This window comes from Macaca thibetana, chromosome 11 (assembly GCF_024542745.1).
Source record: "Macaca thibetana thibetana isolate TM-01 chromosome 11, ASM2454274v1, whole genome shotgun sequence".
In the NCBI taxonomy this organism is placed as follows: Eukaryota; Metazoa; Chordata; class Mammalia; order Primates; family Cercopithecidae; genus Macaca; species Macaca thibetana.
Window position 1 is genome coordinate 52,434,704 of NC_065588.1, and position 17,353 is coordinate 52,452,056.

At 51.3% G+C, this 17,353-nt stretch overlaps 2 protein-coding genes across 2 annotated transcripts; both read left to right on the plus strand.

The window, feature by feature from the left end:
* The first annotated feature begins 7,664 nt into the window (after positions 1–7,664).
* MYL6B (myosin light chain 6B) lies at positions 7,665–13,069 on the plus strand. The gene is made up of 8 exons (XM_050749196.1): positions 7,665–7,724; positions 8,948–9,191; positions 9,910–9,937; positions 10,153–10,296; positions 10,514–10,687; positions 12,559–12,636; positions 12,789–12,826; positions 12,971–13,069. Exons 2-7 carry the CDS (start codon positions 9,015–9,017, stop codon positions 12,815–12,817), a joined length of 630 nt encoding a protein of 209 aa, XP_050605153.1. The 5' UTR covers positions 7,665–7,724; positions 8,948–9,014; the 3' UTR covers positions 12,818–12,826; positions 12,971–13,069.
* A 380-nt stretch (positions 13,070–13,449) lies between these two features.
* MYL6 (myosin light chain 6) lies at positions 13,450–16,575 on the plus strand. The gene is given in 7 exon segments (XM_050749184.1): positions 13,450–13,596; positions 13,599–13,635; positions 13,638–13,736; positions 14,613–14,756; positions 14,990–15,163; positions 15,257–15,334; positions 16,392–16,575. Coding segments are annotated over 7 exon segments (708 nt in total). The 3' UTR covers positions 16,421–16,575.
* Positions 16,576–17,353: the final 778 nt, after the last annotated feature.

Consider the following 17,353-nt stretch of genomic DNA (forward strand, 5'->3'; position numbering starts at 1 on the left):
CTCTAGAATCATAGGGGGAAAAACTCCAAAAACAGAGCAGAGAAACTTAATTTTTAAGGTCTCTTGTCAAATTTCTAGATACTGGCCGGGTGCGGTGGCTCACGCCTGTAATCCCAGCACTTTGGGAGGCTGAGGTGGGCAGATCACGAGGTCAGGAGATTGAGACCATCCTGGCTAACACAGTGAAACCCCGTCTCTACTAAAAAGACAAAAACTTAGCCGGGCGTGGTGGCGGGTGCCTGTAGTCCCAGCTACTCGGGAAGCTGAGGCAGGAGAATGGCGTGAACCCAGGAAGTGGAGCTTGCAGTGAGCCGAGATGGTGCCACTGCACTCCAGCCTGGGCAACAGAGCAAGACTCTGTCTCAAAAAAAAAAAATTCTAGATACTAGCTGGGCATGCAGCCCAAGGCCTGCTGTTCTAGCTGGCTTCAGATAATACAACCTAGGATTTTGCAATATGTGATTTTAAGAAACATTCTTGAGCTAATTTATCACTTCAAGTAATTACATTTCCAGGAAACTAGAGGACATGGCACAAATTCTCCCATCCCAGAAGGGTCCCTACTCTTTCCTAACTTTTTTTTGAGTTCAATATATATATATAAGGGAAGAGGTACTAGTCTACATATTAAATACAAGATGATGGCTAAGTGTGATGGCTCATGCCTGTAATGCCAACACTTAGGGAGGCCGGCCGAGGCAGAGGATCCACAGAAAACCCCCACCCTTAGAAATCATTAGCCAGTCTTGGTGGTATGCACCTGTAGTCCCAGCTATTCAGGAGTCTGAGGCAGGAGGATCGCTTGAGCCCAGGAGTTCAAGGTCATAGTGAGCTAGGCTCGTGCCATTCTACTCTGCCCTGGGTGACAGAGTGAGACCTTGTCTCCAAAAAAAGAAAGAAAAAAAAAGCAAGATGATGACAACCAGATCAAAAAAAAAAAAAAAATACATACAAGATGAAACACAAAACACAATCGCACTTTTACATATGAAGATGGAACACATTTTAAGGGTCATTAATCACATGAATTAAATATAATTCTGTCATTTCTCAAACAGCTGACTTTTGACACACATACACAATGCATACCTTTTCCAGAGAAAGAGATGACTGTATATGGTTATGCGATCACTGATGTTTGCAAATACTATCCTCTTGGAATGTGTTTTTATTGGACCAAACGACATGCTGTAGTTAACTAGGTGTGGCAACACAGTTGTCTACCCAACAGCCATTTCCCCTCTTCCCTACATACAGAATCCCAGAATGTCCCTGGTGGCAGTATGCCAGCCCCAAAAATTAATCAAGATACCCTTTGCTGAATAATCACTTTCCCTTGCAACTTGAAATGACCCTGACCCAGTCGTTTCTAACATCTAACAAGATGTTAGAGGAAGTCAGTTGGGGATTGTAGTATCTAAAGAAGAAAGCCTTCATTGCCCCTTCCTTTCTGCGTAGGTCATTGGTATGAGGATACTATGTCTGGAACTGCAGCAGCCTTTTTTTTTTTTTTTTCTGAGAGAGTTTCGCTCTTCTCACATAGGCTGGAATGCAATGGCGTGGTCTCGACTTGCAGCAACCTCCACCTCCTGGGTTCAAACAATTTTCCTGCCTCACCCTCCTGAGTAGCTAGGATTACAGGCACCTGCCACCATGCCCGGCTAATTTTTGTATTTTTAGTAGAGACAGGGTAATCCCAGCACTTTGGGAGGCTGAGGCTGGTGATCACCTGAGCTCAGGAGCCTGACCAACATGGCAAAACCCCGTCTCTATTAAAAAAACAAAAAAATTTGGCCAGGCAAAGTGGCTCATGCCTGTAATCCCAACACTTTGGGAGGCCGAGGCGGGAGGATCACAAAGTCAGGAGATCGAGACCAGCCTGGCCAATATGGTGAAACCCAGTCTCTACTAAAAATACAAAAAAAAAAAAAAAATTGGCTGGGCATGGTGGTGCATGCCTGTAATCCCAGCTACTTGGGAGGCTGAGGAAGGAGAATTGCTTGAACTCAGGAGGCAGAGGTTGCAGTGAGCCAGGATTGTGCCACTGCACTCCAGTCTGGGCAACAGAGCAAAACTCCATCTCAAAAAAAAAAAAAAAAAAAAAATTAGCCTGGCGTGATGGTGCTGGGATTGCACCACTGCACTCCAGCCTGGGTGACAAGAGTGAGAGTCTGTCTCAAAAAAAAAAAAAAAAAAACTATAACAACTAAATATAAGAAATAGCAGCCGGGCGCGGTGGCTCAAGCCTGTAATCCCAGCACTTTGGGAGGCTGAGACGGGCGGATCACGAGGTCAGGAGATTGAGACCATCCTGGCTAACATGGTGAAACCCCGTCTCTACTAAAAAATACAAAAAACTAGCCAGGCGAGGTGGCGGGCGCCTGTAGTCCCAGCTACTCGGGAGGCTGAGGCAGGAGAATGGCGTGAACCCGGGAGGCGGAGCTTGCAGTGAGCTGAGATCCAGCCACTGCACTCCAGCCCGGGCAACAGAGCGAGACTCCGTCTCAAAAAAAAAAAAAAAAAGAAAGAAAGAAATAGCCAGGGATGGTGGCCCACGAATCTGAGGTTGCAGTGAGCTATGATTGTGCCACTGTATCCAGAGCCTGGTCAACAGAGCAAGCCCCTGTTTCTGGGGGGGAAAGGAAAGGAAATGTATACAGAGGCTGGGCACAATGGCTCACGCCTGTAATCCCAACACTTTAGGAGGCCAAGGAAGGTGGATCACCTAAGGTCAGGAGTTCGAGACCAGCCTGGCCGACATGGCAAAACCTTATCCCTACTAACAATACAAAAAAAAAAAATTAGCCAGGTGTGGTGGCACACACCTGTAATCCCAGCTACTTGGGAGGCTGAGGCATGAGAATCACTTGAACCCAGGAGGTGAGGTGGAGGTTGCAGTGAGCTGAAATGCACCACTGCACTCCAGCCTGGAGGACAGAGAAGACCCTTGTCTCCCAAACAAAACACAAAAAGGAATGTATACTGAATAAACACGCTTGAAGAGAGCAGCTAAAGGGCCCTAATCTCCTTCTGCTTCTCTTCCTCTCAACCTTTTCCACTGTGCTCTCTGGGAGCCTTTTCCACATAACACTTCCCACCCATTCCACCTTTTTTTTTTTTTTTTTTTTTTGAGGGGGGTACAGAGTTTCGCTCGTTGCCCAGGCTGGAGTGCAATGGTGTGATCGAGGCTCACTGCAACTTCCACCTCCCGGGTTCAAGCGATTCTCCTGCCTCAGCCTTCCTGAGTAGGTGGGATTACAGGCATGCACCATCACGCCTGGCTAATTTTGTATTTTTAGTAGAGACAGGGTTTCTCCATGTTGGTCAGGCTGGTCTCCAATTCCTGACCTCAGATGATCCACCTGCCTTGGCCTCCCAAAGTGCTGGGATTACAGGCATGAGCCACTGCGCTTGGCCATTCTTTTTTTTTTTTTTTTTTAGATGGAGTCACCCTCTGTTGCCCAGGCTGTGTCGAGTGACACAATCTCGGTTCACTGCAACCTCCACCTCCTGGGATTCTCATGCCTCAGCCTCCCAAGTAGCTGAGATTACAGGTGCCTGCCACCATGCTGGGCTAATTTTTGTATTTTTAGTAGAGACAGGGTTTTACCATGTTGGTCACACTGGTCTCAAACTCCTGACCTCAGATGATCCACCTTCCTTGGCCTCCCAAAGTGTTGGTATTACAGGAATGAGCCACTGTGCCCGGCCTGCTTTTAAAAAAAATTTTTTTGGCCGGGCGCGGTGGCTCAAGCCTGTAATCCCAGCACTTTGGGAGGCCGAGACGGGCGGATCGCGAGGTCAGGAGATCGAGACCATCCTGGCTAACACGGTGAAACCCCGTCTCTACTAATAAATACAAAAAAACTAGCCGGGCGAGGTGGCGGGCGCCTGTAGTCCCAGCTACTCGGGAGGCTGAGGCAGGAGAATGGCGTAAACCCAGGAGGTGGAGCTTGCAGTGAGCTGAGATCCGGCCACTGCACCCCAGCCTGGGCGACAGAGTGAGACTCCATCTCAAAAAACAAACAAACAAAAAACAATCTTAATCATAAACCCTGCCCTTACTGAGTATTCTTGCCTTTCCCCGCAGGGTAGACTTCAATTGTCCTCCAGGTTCCTTCCCTGTGGTAAGTCCTGGGTCAGGACTTACCCCAGGGGATAATGTCCTGGGGACCCACCATCATGTCTCACCACTACCCAAGCACAGACATGGCTTCTGTTCATAAATTCCTATTAAATATTTCTAAGAAAGTGGATTTGGGCCGGGCATGGTGGCTCAAGCCTGTAATCCCAGCACTTTGGGAGGCCAAGACAGGTGGATCACAAGGTCAGCAGATCGAGACCATCCTGGCTAACACGGTGAAACCCCGTCTCTACTAAAAAATACAAAAAAACTAGCCCGGTGAGGTGGCGGGCGCCTGTAATCCCAGCTATTCGGAGGCTGAGGCAGGAGAATGACGTAAACCCGGGAGGCGGAGCTTGCAGTGAGCTGAGATCACACCACTGCACTCTAGCCTGGGCGACAGAGCAAGACTCTGTCTCAAAAAAAAAAAGAAAAAAAGAAAGTGGATTTGTCAGCCTCCTTCCTCAACCTCTTAGCTTCCTTGGACTTTGGGGGTAAGTGTGCATAGACCTGTGCACTGCGGAACAGCTCCCCAATGGCTTTCCATGTTCTTTCAATCTAACAGGCCACTTTGGATAGCTGAACGTGTGGAGGTTCCTGGAGGATGGCATGCCTAGGGAAGGCAAGGAAGCTCCAGACTCACCTCCCTCCCTGCCCACAAAATGCAATCTCTAAGAATATACGGGCTAGTCGAGGTAGGTCATGCCTATAATCCCAGCACTTTGGGAGGCACCTGAGATGGGAAGATCCTTTAAGCTCAGGAGTTTGAGACTGGGTAACACAGTGAGACCTCATTTTTAGAAAAAAACAAAATCAAAGAAAAATAAGAATATACAAATCACATGCTAAGTGGGGAAGGAAGATAGGAGAGACAGGCATTTCTCACAGATAATTCACATATATAATCACCCTATGCCCAGTTAAGACCACGTTTAGGCCGGGCGCGGTGGCTCACGCCTGTAATCCCAGCGCTTTGGGAGGCCGAGGCGGGCGGATCACAAGGTCAGGAGATCGAGACCACGGTGAAACCCCGTCTCTACTAAAAATACAAAAAATTAGCCGGGCGCGGTTGTGGGCGCCTGTAGTCCCAGCTACTCGGGAGGCTGAGGCAGGAGAATGGCGTGAACCCGGGAGGCGGAGCTTGCAGTGAGCCAAGATCGCGCCACTGCACTCCAGCCTGGGCGACAGAGCCAGACTCCGTCTCAAAAAAAAAAAAAAAAAAAAAAAAGACCACGTTTAGTCCAGTTTATGTTATTTATGATCAAGACAGGGATGGCACAGAAAATGAAGGATAGCCTTCCAATCTCTCCAAGGGTCTTAATGTTTTTTCCCTGTACTACTTCTCTATAGAAAATGCTAGAAAGTCGCGGGCATGGTGGCTCACACCTGTAATCCCAGCACTTTGGGAGGCCAACGCGGGCAGATCACAAGGTCAGGAGATCAAGGCCATCCTGGCTAACACAGTGAAACCCTGTCTCTACTAAAAATATATCAAAAAAATTAGCCCGGCGTGTTGGCGGATGCCTGTAGTCCCAGCTACTAGGGAGGCTGAGGCAGGAGAATGGCGTGAACCCAGGAGGCGGAGCTTGCAGTGAGCTGAGATCACACCACTGCACTCCAGCCTGGGCCACAGTAAGACTCCGCCTCAAAAAAAAAAAAAAAAGAAAAAAAGAAAAGAAAATGCTAGAAAGTCAGCTGATGCCATAACCACTCATACTTGGCAAAATGCCAAAAGTGGGAAAAGGAAAGAAAAAAAAATTACAAGGGCCATATCTTTGAAACCAATGTCTGCAAGAGTGATAGAAGCCACACAATGGCATCCATAATGTGGCCCTTTCCCAGTCTCATAACCACTTAAAAATGTATTCCTTCTTCCTCTCCGTCTCTTCACAACACCTATTGGTCCTCACTTCATTGATGTAAAAATGGGTAAAATATCAGCGACCTCATGCCTTGGGAAGATTAAAGGAAAGTTATTTAACAAACACTTATACAGCACTTACGCTGTGCCAGGCCTATTCTAATTTACAAACTTTGTGGTTTTTTGTTTGTTTTTTTTTTTTGAGATGGAGTCTCACTCTGTCACCCAGGCTGGAGTGCAGTGGTGGAATCTCGGCTCACTGCAACCTCCCGGGTTTAAATGATTCTCCTACCTCAGCCTCCCAAGTAGCTGAGGTGACAGGCGCCTGCCACCTCGCCCGGCTATTTTTTTGGTTTTTTTGTATTTTTAGTAGTGACAGGGTTTCACCATGTTGGCCAGGCTGGTCTCGAACTCCTGACCTCAGGTGACCAGCCTGCCTCACCTCCCAAAGTGCTGGGACTACAGGCGTGAGCCACCAAGCCCGGCCCTATTTTACCAATAATAACACTTCGAATCCTCCTAAGAGCCCTATGAGGCAGGTACCATTATCATTATTTTACAGATGAGGAACTGAGGCCCAGGAGAGACAACTAAACCTGCTGAGGGCCACTAACCAGCACCTGGTAGAACCAGGATTCAAATATGAGCAGGCTCGTCTGAACCCCATGCACTTGAGCACCCTCTGAGATAATTTAACCCCTTCATCGGTACCAGATCTATGGTGGCCTCCAGAAATGGTTGCTAACTATCATCGTTATTTCTGTCGTACAATTCATTTCTACCTTTCCAATAAACTTTCCCGAACCAGTGAACCTTACTTACTGCCCATAAAGTTCACCTGTGCCTCACCACCCTGCCCTCGCCCGAGTTTTCTGCTCTGACCGAATCCTCACACGCCAGTGCAGCCCCAGCCTCCAACACCAGGTGCACCGCCAGTGTATTTACTGATCCAGTGAATGAAGGTGGGCCCGGCCGGGCTGGTTCCCATCCTCTGATCAACGCCTAGGGGAACCAGTAAACTCCAATGCTGACCATAAGTGTCTCAGAAAGTAGGTCTGGAAAGCCCAGCCCTCCGCTCAGGAACCTATGAAGACCGGGGAGGATAGCGCATATGCGGCCGCAGGATGGAAACCTCGATCAGAAGGCTGGGGCAGGTGACTGGGCTTAATTGCAAATTTTAACATTTACTTCAGCAACCAGTTCATTAAAAACAAACTACTCTGAGGCCTCTTTTTTTCCTACCAAACCCAAGAGGAAGCGAAAAAGAGCGCAGCCGCTCTCCCTGGGGCCGTAAGTGCTTCCAGCTATCTGACCTCCACGCTGCCTGCTGCAGCCTCAACCTTTCCCCTGGTTCGGAGTTCTTTCAGCAGTAGGTCCAGGAAAACACCTGCCCCGCTCCCCCCCGCCTCCCCCGCCCGCCTCCCGAGACTAGGAGCCCGCCAGGGCTAAGTAGGAGGGATACCCTAGGGACCCTGCAGGGTTTTAGGGTTGGAGTGGATTGGAAATTGTTCATTGCCTTTCAGTTCCGGGACATGGAAGGACACTGAGTCACCAAACGCCGCCATGGGCCGGAAGCCACCGCCCTAGCCTCAGCTGCAATCTAGAGCGCGGCGTATCCCGTGAGCCCACTGGGGACTACGACTCCCGGCATGCTCCGCGGCCGTCGGAATTAACCCTTCAGGGCTGGGGGGCCGCGCTGTGCACCGCCCCCTCCCCAGCCACAGACGCGGACCCCGCAGGGTGAGTTTTGGGGGGCTGAGGAGGGCCGCTTTCTTTAAGGTTTAGTGGGGTGTGTGAGTGTGTGTGTGTGTGTGTGTGTGTGTCTGTGTCTGTGTGTGATGTATTTTGTAAAAATGGGACAGTTTGCAGTAATGAGATTCAGACACTGTTTTGCGAATGGGAGACCCAGCATCAACCCCGGGGCCTAAGTGGAGTCACTGCTATCTTCCTCAGAATGCTACCTAAATCCTTTCCTAATTTCCCCCAGAACAAAAGTAGGCCGCAACCCCTCCCCACTCCCAAACACCCCCCAACTTGGACTCTCTCCCAGTGCCCCCGGCAAGGTTTGTGACCTGGCCCCTGAGTCGGGATTTTTATTATACCCCTGGTAGTGGGATGAATACTCATGGAGGCCATAGGAGTGCCCACATCCTCTTGGATTAGGGAATTTAAGCCTTCTCCCAGAGCCCGCCCTTCTCGGGTGCCACCACAGGGTCCCCACAGGTTCAGCAAGCGCCCTACCTTTTGTTTGTGTTGAATGACAGTGGTCTTGTGGAAGAAGGTTCCTTCCATGGAAGAATGGGTAGCAGATGTTAAACCTGATCTTTGCCCCCACTCCTTCCCCTAAAACAACACTGCGCACTAGGAGACAATGAGGGATGTCACACTCCTGTTTCTATGACTATTCTTCCTTTATACTGTGAATAGTTTCAATTCTTGGCTGGGTGCGGGCTCAGGAACTACAAGTATTAGGGATTATTAGACTGTAGGGTTAACTACCCCTGCTCTTTACAAAGCCATGGTCAGAAAGGAGTGGAGGGGCTGGGCAGATGGGCTGCTTGTTTTTGTCATTGCTCCCAGACCACACTTTAACTTGTTCCAGTTCACACAAGCCTCCCTGACTGCTACCCCTCACCCCACCCTTCGAGAAGACTAAAGCTGCTGGATCACCTGCTTTGCCTCACCACCCCCATCTCAGTGCAAGCATCCTATCCTCACCCTGGAGGTTAACTACCTCTCATTCTGGGCAGTCCCTGGCTTCCTCCCCTACCCTCAAAGGAAACATTGTTCTTTTCTGGACAGCCTTTGGGGATGAGGGGACAGAGGGAAGAAGACCTTGGGGCAGGAGTCCTGAACCATAGGAGGCCAGGAGAGTGAGGGCAGACGGTTATATCTCTCCTCTACCTCATCCTCGCCACAGCCAACTGGCTCCCTGCCCCTGCCCCCGCCCCTTGACATCCCAGACTCCCTGGCTATTTAAACAGAGATGGGTGCCCCCATCCGCACACTGTCCTTTGGCCACCGGACATCATGCCTCCCAAGAAGGATGTTCCCGTGAAGAAACCAGCAGGGCCCTCCATCTCCAAACCTGCTGCTAAGCCAGCAGCAGCAGCAGGGGCTCCTCCAGCCAAGAGCAAAGCTGAGCCAGCTGTCCCCCAGGCCCCTCAGAAAACCCAGGAGCCTCCAATCGATCTCTCCAAAGTGGTGGTGAGTCTCTGGAAAGTGAAGATAATTGGAGGGGGTGGTTTGAGGGTGAGATACAGCCTAGGGGGTTAGGGGGTATCTAGAAGGTAGGGAATCAATGAACCCTGGAATGAGATTGGGGCTTTCCCTTAGTCCCCCATTTGGAAGCATCCAGGCTTATGACTCTGCTGTTGTCTTTGCTGTTCTCTCCCTCTAACCTATAACCATGTGTGTACAGCACATGCACACTCACTTACCCCCTGCTGGAGGCAGGGACTCTTAGATGGGGAACATCTGGGTTCTGAGGACAGTTTCAAGGTGAAGGGAAAAGAGCTGTTGCCTGCCCCTGGCTGGTGATTCAACTCAAAAGGCCTGCAGCTCTGAACTCCAGGAAGGGAGGCTGAAGAGGACAGACTTGTTAGACAATCACAGCTGGGGGCCAGGGGTAAATTTAGCCTTTGTTCAGCCCCCAGTTATGTGAGGGATGCAGGGCTCAGGGCAATGGAGGGAGGGAAACAGGTGGCATGGGATTAACCCTGTTCCCAGGAAACCCTCCCCACTGTAATTCCTCTTCTTGGGATTCTCCCAAGGCCCAGAGCTGGGAATGGGACTGGGGTGGCTGGGCTTCCAGCCTGGTCCCTTTGGGCCCCTCCTCAGAAGTGGCTGCCAGTTGGTTGGGAAGAGTGCTGGAGAGGGACTGAATAAACTGTCATCTCTCCCCACCTGCTTTTTTCTTCCACAGATCGAGTTTAACAAGGACCAGCTGGAGGGTGAGGAGAAGCTGGTCTAAGCCCACTGTCCAGTCCCCAATCCCCTGGTCAGATTCTCTTTCTATTCCCCTAACCCCAGTCCCGACCTTGAAACCTCCCATACTAGTCCTCTTTTCCTCCCTTGTTCTGTTCACATAGTTTCTGAAATTCCCTTCTGTCTGGGGGTGATGGGAACCCCTAGTCAGTGTCTACACTGACCCTTCCTTATACCTTAGAGTTCAAGGAGGCCTTCGAGCTGTTTGACCGAGTGGGGGATGGCAAGATCCTGTACAGCCAGTGTGGGGACGTGATGAGGGCCCTGGGCCAGAACCCCACCAACGCCGAGGTGCTCAAGGTCCTGGGGAACCCCAAGAGTGATGGTGAGGGGACCCTTGGAACAATTCGGGTTTTTAGTTTTCAAAAGTTGAATGTTGGTAACAAAGAATGAGGTGGATCTCAGGACTTCAAAAACTGTCAAACACAGAAGCACGAAAATATCCTAAATGCTGAACAGGATGAAAGCATTGTGGTAGGGTTGGGAGCCGGGTCCTATGTGATACTACAGTGATCTCTCCTTCATCTCTCTCCAACCTCCAGAGCTGAAGTCCCGGCGTGTGGACTTTGAAACTTTCCTGCCCATGCTCCAGGCAGTGGCCAAGAACCGGGACCAAGGCACATATGAGGACTACTTGGAGGGGCTTCGTGTGTTTGACAAGGAGGGGGACGGCAAAGTCATGGGAGCAGAGCTCAGACATGTTCTCACCACCCTCGGTGAGGCAGGCAAGGGGGACCAGAACTACTTTAGAGTGGAGAGGGGAATGGGGTGGCCAGAAAAAAGACTGGCCAGATAAGCAGAGCCAGCAGGAGGATTACTATCCTGCAGGTTGTCGGCAGGAGACTGAGAAGGTCAGAGCTGTGGGGGTAGAATCTGAAGGACTTGCTCTTCCAGAGTCTAAAGTGCCTTCCAGAGGACAGAGGAAAAGGGATGAGGCAGGAAATCTGAATTTTCATTTTGGAAGAGACGTGTGGGTTGTGTGTTCTGGTACAAGTCTCTTAACCTCCTGGAATTGTTTCCTTGTCAGTCAATACTTTCACCAGTACTAGGGTGAAATGGAAAGCAAGAGGCATCCATGACTAGGGAGGATTCCCTTGAGAACTGAGGCTATGAGAAGTCGTCAGGGTGGGAGACTCTAAAGAGTGTGGCCTGGCCAGGTGCGGTGGCTCACGCCTCTAATCCCAGCATTTTGGGAGGCCAAGGCGGGCGGATCACCTGAGCTCAGGAGTTCAAGACCAGCCTGGCCAACAGGGTGAAACCCCGTCTCTATTAGTAATACAAAAATTAGGTGGGCATGGTGGCACGTGCCTGTAGTCCCAGCTACCCAGGAGGCTGAGGCAGAAGAATCGCTGGAACCCGGGAGTCTGAGGTTGCAGTGAGCCAAGATGACACCACTGCACTCCAGCCTGGGGGACAGAGCAAGATTCTGTCTCAAAAAAAAAAAAAAAGGCCGGGCACGGTGGCTGAAGCCTATAATCCCAGCACTTTGGGAAGCCGAGGTAGGCAGATCACTTGAGGTCAGGAGTTCGAGACCAAGACCAGCGTGGCCAACATGGTGAAACCTCATCTCTACTAAAAACACAAAAATTAGCCGGGCATGATGGTGGGTGCCTGTAATTCCAGCTTCTCGGGAGGCTAAGGCAGGAGAATCGCTTTAACCCGGGAGGTGGAGGTTGCAGTGAGCTGAGACCGTGCCACTGCACTCCAGCCTGGGCGATAGAGCAAGACTCAGTTTAAAAAAAAAAACAAAAAAAAAACAGCATGGCCTGGCCGGGCGCAGTGGCTCACTCCTATAATCCTAGCACTTCAGGAGGCCAAGGCAGGAGGATCACTTGAGCCCAGGAGTTCGAGACCAGCCTGGGCAACATAGTGAGATTTTCTATTAAAAAAAAAAAAATTACAAGGCCAGGCGTGGTGGCTCACACCTGTAATCTCAGCATTTTGGGAGGCAGAAGTGGGCAGATCATTTGAGCTCAGGAGTTTGAGACCAGCCTGAGCAACATGGCAAAACCATGTCTCTACAAAAAAATAAAAAAATTAGCTAGGCGTGGTGGTGTACACTTGTAGTCCCAGCTACTTCGAAAGCTGATGTGAATCACTGGAGCCCAGGAGGTGGAAGTTGCAGTGAGCCATGATGATGTCACTGCATTCCAGCTGGGTGACAGAGGGAGACCCTATCTTAAAAAAAAAAAAAAAAAATTACAATTGTTATGTTCATATTATTGTTTACAAAAATATATGGAAAAAGCCAGGGGCAGTGGCTCATGCCTGTAATCCCAGCACTTTGGGAGGCTGAAGCAAGTGTATGACCTGAGGTCAAGAGTTTGAGAGCAGCCTGCCCAACATGGCGAAACCTCATCTCTACCAGAAATACAAAAAATTAGCGGTGAACCTGTAGTCCCAGCTACTCGGGAGGCTGAGGCAGGAGAATCGCTTAAACACGGGAGGCGGAGGTTGCAGTGAGCCGAGACTGCTCCACTGCACTCCAGCCTGGGTGACAGGAGCGAAACAACGTCTCGGAAAAAAGCATTGTCTGGATGAGTGAAGGAGGGAAAGCAGGGACTCAGACGTTGTATCTGGGATTCAGGAGAGAAGATGACTGAGGAGGAGGTGGAGACTGTTCTGGCAGGACATGAGGACAGCAACGGCTGCATCAACTACGAGGGTGAGGGGCCAAAAAAGCAGGAGCGGGGCCGGGGGAGGAGGGGAGCCCGGCGTCTTGCCGCGTGTGGGCGGGGGCACCCCTGAATTACCTAGAGTCAGATGTATTATCCAGAGGCCTGCTTCTGAAGCCCCTCTTGCCTCCTCTCTTTGCAGCCTTCTTGAAACACATCCTAAGCGTCTGAGTGCTACAGGTAGGGCCTTCCCACCCCTTCACCGCGCCTTAAGAGGCAAGTCTCCCGCGCTTCTCAGCCAGCATAGAAAAGCAGCGGAGTTCGTTCTGCTGTCCGGTTGCTGCGCGGGCTCCAGCGCTTGGCAACTTTCGTTTTTTTCCACAGATCCAGTGGGGTCCGGACACTGGGCCCCGCGGGCGGAAGCACGTTCCAGCCACCAGGAGGCCACCTATTGTTTCAAAATAAAGACTGGGTTCCTCTCTTCGTTTCAGACTATTTTTTTCATGGTTGGGGGAGCAAGGGGAGACGGGGAGGGTGCTAGGAGGAGAGGGCGGGAAAAGAAGGCTCTCTCCTCTTCCAGTCCTCTAATGTTCCTGCTGTTGGGAGGCGCAGATTAATTGTGCTCCACGCCCCTCCCACTCCCATCCCCGAGCGGTTCTGTGCCCAGGTAGGGCTGGAGAAAGGAACAGCGGGCCCCGCCCACGTCATTACTAACGTAGCAATCATCTGCACAAACCCAGGTCACGGTTCCTATTGGCTGAGTCCGCTGAGGGTGACGTCATTGGGACGTACTAAGACTAGGGTTGGGCCGAGAGTCGGAGCCATTACTGCAGGAAAAGGTCCCGCAGAGCTGAGCAGTCAAGATGGTGGGGCCCAGGTCCTGGGAGATGGGCAGGATTGGGGGCGAGAGGTGGGAAGAGACGGGTGGGGGGCGAGGAGAAGGCAGGGGTAGGAGGCAAAGGGAACCTGAGGACCCGAAAGGTTGGAGGTGGGGTTGGAAAGCCTGGGGCCCTATCCTGCGGGGAAGCGAGTCTGCAGCCTGAAACAGGAGTTTGTGGGGCTGGGATAGAAACTCGGGGGATTGGCGTTCAGATGCTGACCACTTCCCTCTTCTCTGAGCAGTGTGACTTCACCGAAGACCAGACCGCAGGTAGGTTATCTCTGATCCCTACCGAGGTCACCCTTAGGGAGAGGGACACCCGCCCCCCAGCACCTATCCTCTAATCTTAATCTGTCATCTCTTTAGCACCCCTATGAGGTTACCCCCTGGATTATTCTCTCTTCTTTTGGATCCTCCATTTTCTTTTCTCACTTTCTTCCTCCCTCCCCTTCCACTCTAGATCTGAGTCCCAAGCACTGGGTGAGTTTTAGGTGGTGTGGGTATGTGAAAAAACTTGGTCACCTAATGCCTGCTGTTTGTGGGGTCTGGGGAGGGTGTATAAAGCTGCCTGCTCTCCTTTGTCCCTTAATCAGCTACTTCTGTCTTTTTTCTCCTCCTGTGATAACTGCCCCTGACCTCCCAGCTTGCAGTTGTGAAGACTGTAGAGCAGTGACTTGATATTCTGTGCAGATGGGGACAGGACAGGGGAGTTTGCTAAGGATATGACTGTAGCTCTACCCTCTGGAAGTTCTCTTTGTACTGGAGGGGTGCGAAGTGGCAGGTTGGGATGACCCTGGTCCCAGGCTGCTGCTCTCACTTCCTTATAAGGACAGGACTGAGACTGGGCGGTGGCGAATTCCTGCCCTGAGAAGTGTAGTAGCAGCAGTGGAGATTGGCAGGTCTGCCGCAGGCAGAGGGGGATGTGTAAATGGATGTTACCAGGCTGCCAGAGGGGGAGGAAGGCTCTATATAGGACACCTGAGTTGGGAGGAAGATAAATAGATCCCTCTTAAGTACACTTCGGTGTACAGTTTGGTGCAGATATCTGGTTTCCTCAGCATGATCAAAGTTGAATGGGCAGCGGGCTCTGAGGTAGGGTTTGGGTTAACCCTCAAATCCTGTGTTGACATTCATCTGAATCCTCAGAGTTCAAGGAGGCCTTCCAGCTGTTTGACCGAACAGGTGATGGCAAGATCCTGTACAGCCAGTGTGGGGACGTGATGAGGGCCCTGGGCCAGAACCCTACCAACGCCGAGGTGCTCAAGGTCCTGGGGAACCCCAAGAGTGATGGTGAGGGGCCTCAAGAACAACTCCTCAGTGTGGTCATGGGCCCACAGTTCTTCAGCTAAGAGCTTCCCTTTATCTTCATAGGCCCCAAACTCAAAAGTCTGGATTAGCAAATCCCATGGATTTCCCTGCTTAGGAGGGAGTCATCTCAATGTTCAGTTGAGGTCTCTATTATCCCCTGTCCTGAGAACTTGTGTTACTTCTCTGGCCTGACACTTCCACCTCCTTTATGGCAGAGATGAACGTGAAGGTGCTGGACTTTGAGCACTTTCTGCCCATGCTGCAGACAGTGGCCAAGAACAAGGACCAGGGCACCTATGAGGATTATGTCGAAGGACTTCGGGTGTTTGACAAGGAAGGAAATGGCACTGTCATGGGTGCTGAAATCCGGCATGTTCTTGTCACACTGGGTAAGGTTCTGTGTCCTTGTCCTTGAGCTGAGATGCCACCCTGAATACCTCACTTGTCTCCCAATTCCAAAGATGCTTTCTTTCCCCCTGCAGGTGAGAAGATGACAGAGGAAGAAGTAGAGATGCTGGTGGCAGGGCACGAGGACAGCAATGGTTGTATCAACTATGAAGGTAAGGGGTGAACTGCGCTTTCGCAGCCACATGGGGCAGGTCAAGTATAGTGTTTGGGGCTTTCCCTATCCCTGGACGTGGGCTCCAAAAAGAGCCAGGAGGCAAGGTGCAGGGCCCTGCCCAGCCCAGCCCAGGAGTGGGAGGTCAGGGGGGTATAACAGGAAAGGAAGGAGTAGTATTGTAGAGGGTGGGAAGGAATGAGAAGTGAAATAATGGAATGTCTGTCCCCACCGCCTGACCCCTCACCCCATGTCTGTGTCTTGTCTTCACCATGAATGTCTCTTCCTTCCTGCAGCGTTTGTGAGGCATATCCTGTCGGGGTGACGGGCCCATGGGGCGGGTACGGCTCCTCCCAGCCTCTCCTCTAGTTGATCTCCCCAGTGTTTCTTTTTTCCTCAACCTGTGCTCTTTATCCCCTGCCCTTACCCTACTACCATCTGACTTCCTCCTGGCATGTTTCTGCATGGAGCTGACTAGGGAGGGGAGGGATTCCTCATAGAGGAATACAGCCTGGGGGTAAGGTACCTCCTTACTTCTAGAATGGGCCCTGAGGTTTTACTTATAGGGCCCTGGGTGCTGGTGTCTGGGAACTCTCACCAGCCTGTATACCAGTCTTGCTTTAGGGTGACCTTCTGGCCCTGGAGCATGGGTAGCTGGCATAGAGGGGTATGGGTTGCCTGCCCCATTCTGCTGCTATAGCTGAACAGTCCTTTCCCCTTCCCTCGCTGGGCAGCTTGGAGGTACCCTAACCCAAAACTCTTGTCCTCTCCTCCCGCCAGTGGCTGACAGTAGCTGTAGGTGTAGTTGAGAACTTTTCTGCCTCTGCTGTGTTCTTGCTGCTCAGGGTGGGGAGGGGCACTAACAGCTGGTGGGAGGGGAGCTAGGGGCAGGGAGAACTGGTCAGACTCAAGGTGGCTCCTCTGCAAACTGACCCCAGGGTTGGTTGCTGTGGGCATGTTCCCTCTTATGCTACCTTTGCAGTCTTGTAGTCCCCTGGCCCTTGGTGTACCCCTCCACAGCCCTGTTCCCTGGCTCATTCCACCTTTCCTTTCCACAGAGCTCGTCCGCATGGTGCTGAATGGCTGAGGACCCTCCCAGTCTCCCGACTCCGTGCCTTTCCCTGTGTGAATTTTGTATCTAGCCTGAAGTTTCCCTAGGCTCTCTTGTCTCAGCACCTTTCCCATCTTGTCTCTTGGATGATGTTTGCCGTCAGCATTCACCAAATAAACTTGCTCTCTGGGCCCTCGGTTCGGTTCTGCTTTCTTTCCTGAACAGGGTAAAGGGGAAGAAGGTGAGGTGGTGATGATTTCTGCCCTGAGGCAGAGTCCAAGGTCAATGGTGCAGGGGTTGAGGAAAGCTGAGGCAGGAAGCCCCTGTACTAGCCGTCTGGGCTTCATTTAAAAACTGCTGGCCCCATTCATCCATCTTACACAAGCTACCTCTTGGGAGATTAGGTACTACCTACTAGATTGGTCCTACCTAAGATCCTGGTAGGACCAAGGCTGGCCATCCCTGTTCCATTCCATATCAGGCTGTCTTCTCCTAGCCTTCCAGCTCCTTAAATCTGGCCCCCGCCCTCCCAAGCTCCCAGTAAGGCCTTTTGTGGGGAAGCCTGTGGAGTGTTTACTGGAGCTAAAACCAGGCCATTATTAGCACTGCCTAAGCCTGTCCATCACCTCAGCAGGGCGAAGGGCCAATAACAACAAAAGGAGGTAAGGGACTTGCCTCCTCCCTAATAAGGGAAGGAGTGAAACCACTACTTCTGAAGGGATAAAGATACAAAATTCCATTATTGTGGGAATGTCCTTCCAAGTCTTAAACAGCTTTTAGGGCAGGTGAGAGCCTCTGCTCCTATACCAGCACACAGTCTTGACATCTGTGCTGCTGTTCGTGTTTTGTGGGGAGGCGCAGTGTCTAGGCCCTGTGGCTTGCATAATGTCTCTGCGGCCCGGGTAAACGCCGCTGTGAAGGACTCCAGGAAAGCTGCTCCAATCCCAGTCCCCCTGCCTGACAGCCACA

What these genes read in the sequence shown, in the direction of transcription:
- MYL6B (XM_050749196.1), top strand. Translation starts at nt 9,015, where the DNA reads ATGCCTCCCAAGAAGGATGTTCCCGTGAAGAAACCAGCAGGGCCCTCC. An exon ending in TCGATCTCTCCAAAGTGGTG is followed by an intron (nt 9,192 to 9,909) that starts GTGAGTCTCTGG and finishes TTTCTTCCACAG; the next exon opens with ATCGAGTTTAACAAGGACCA. An exon ending in ACATGTTCTCACCACCCTCG is followed by an intron (nt 10,688 to 12,558) that starts GTGAGGCAGGCA and finishes TCTGGGATTCAG; the next exon opens with GAGAGAAGATGACTGAGGAG.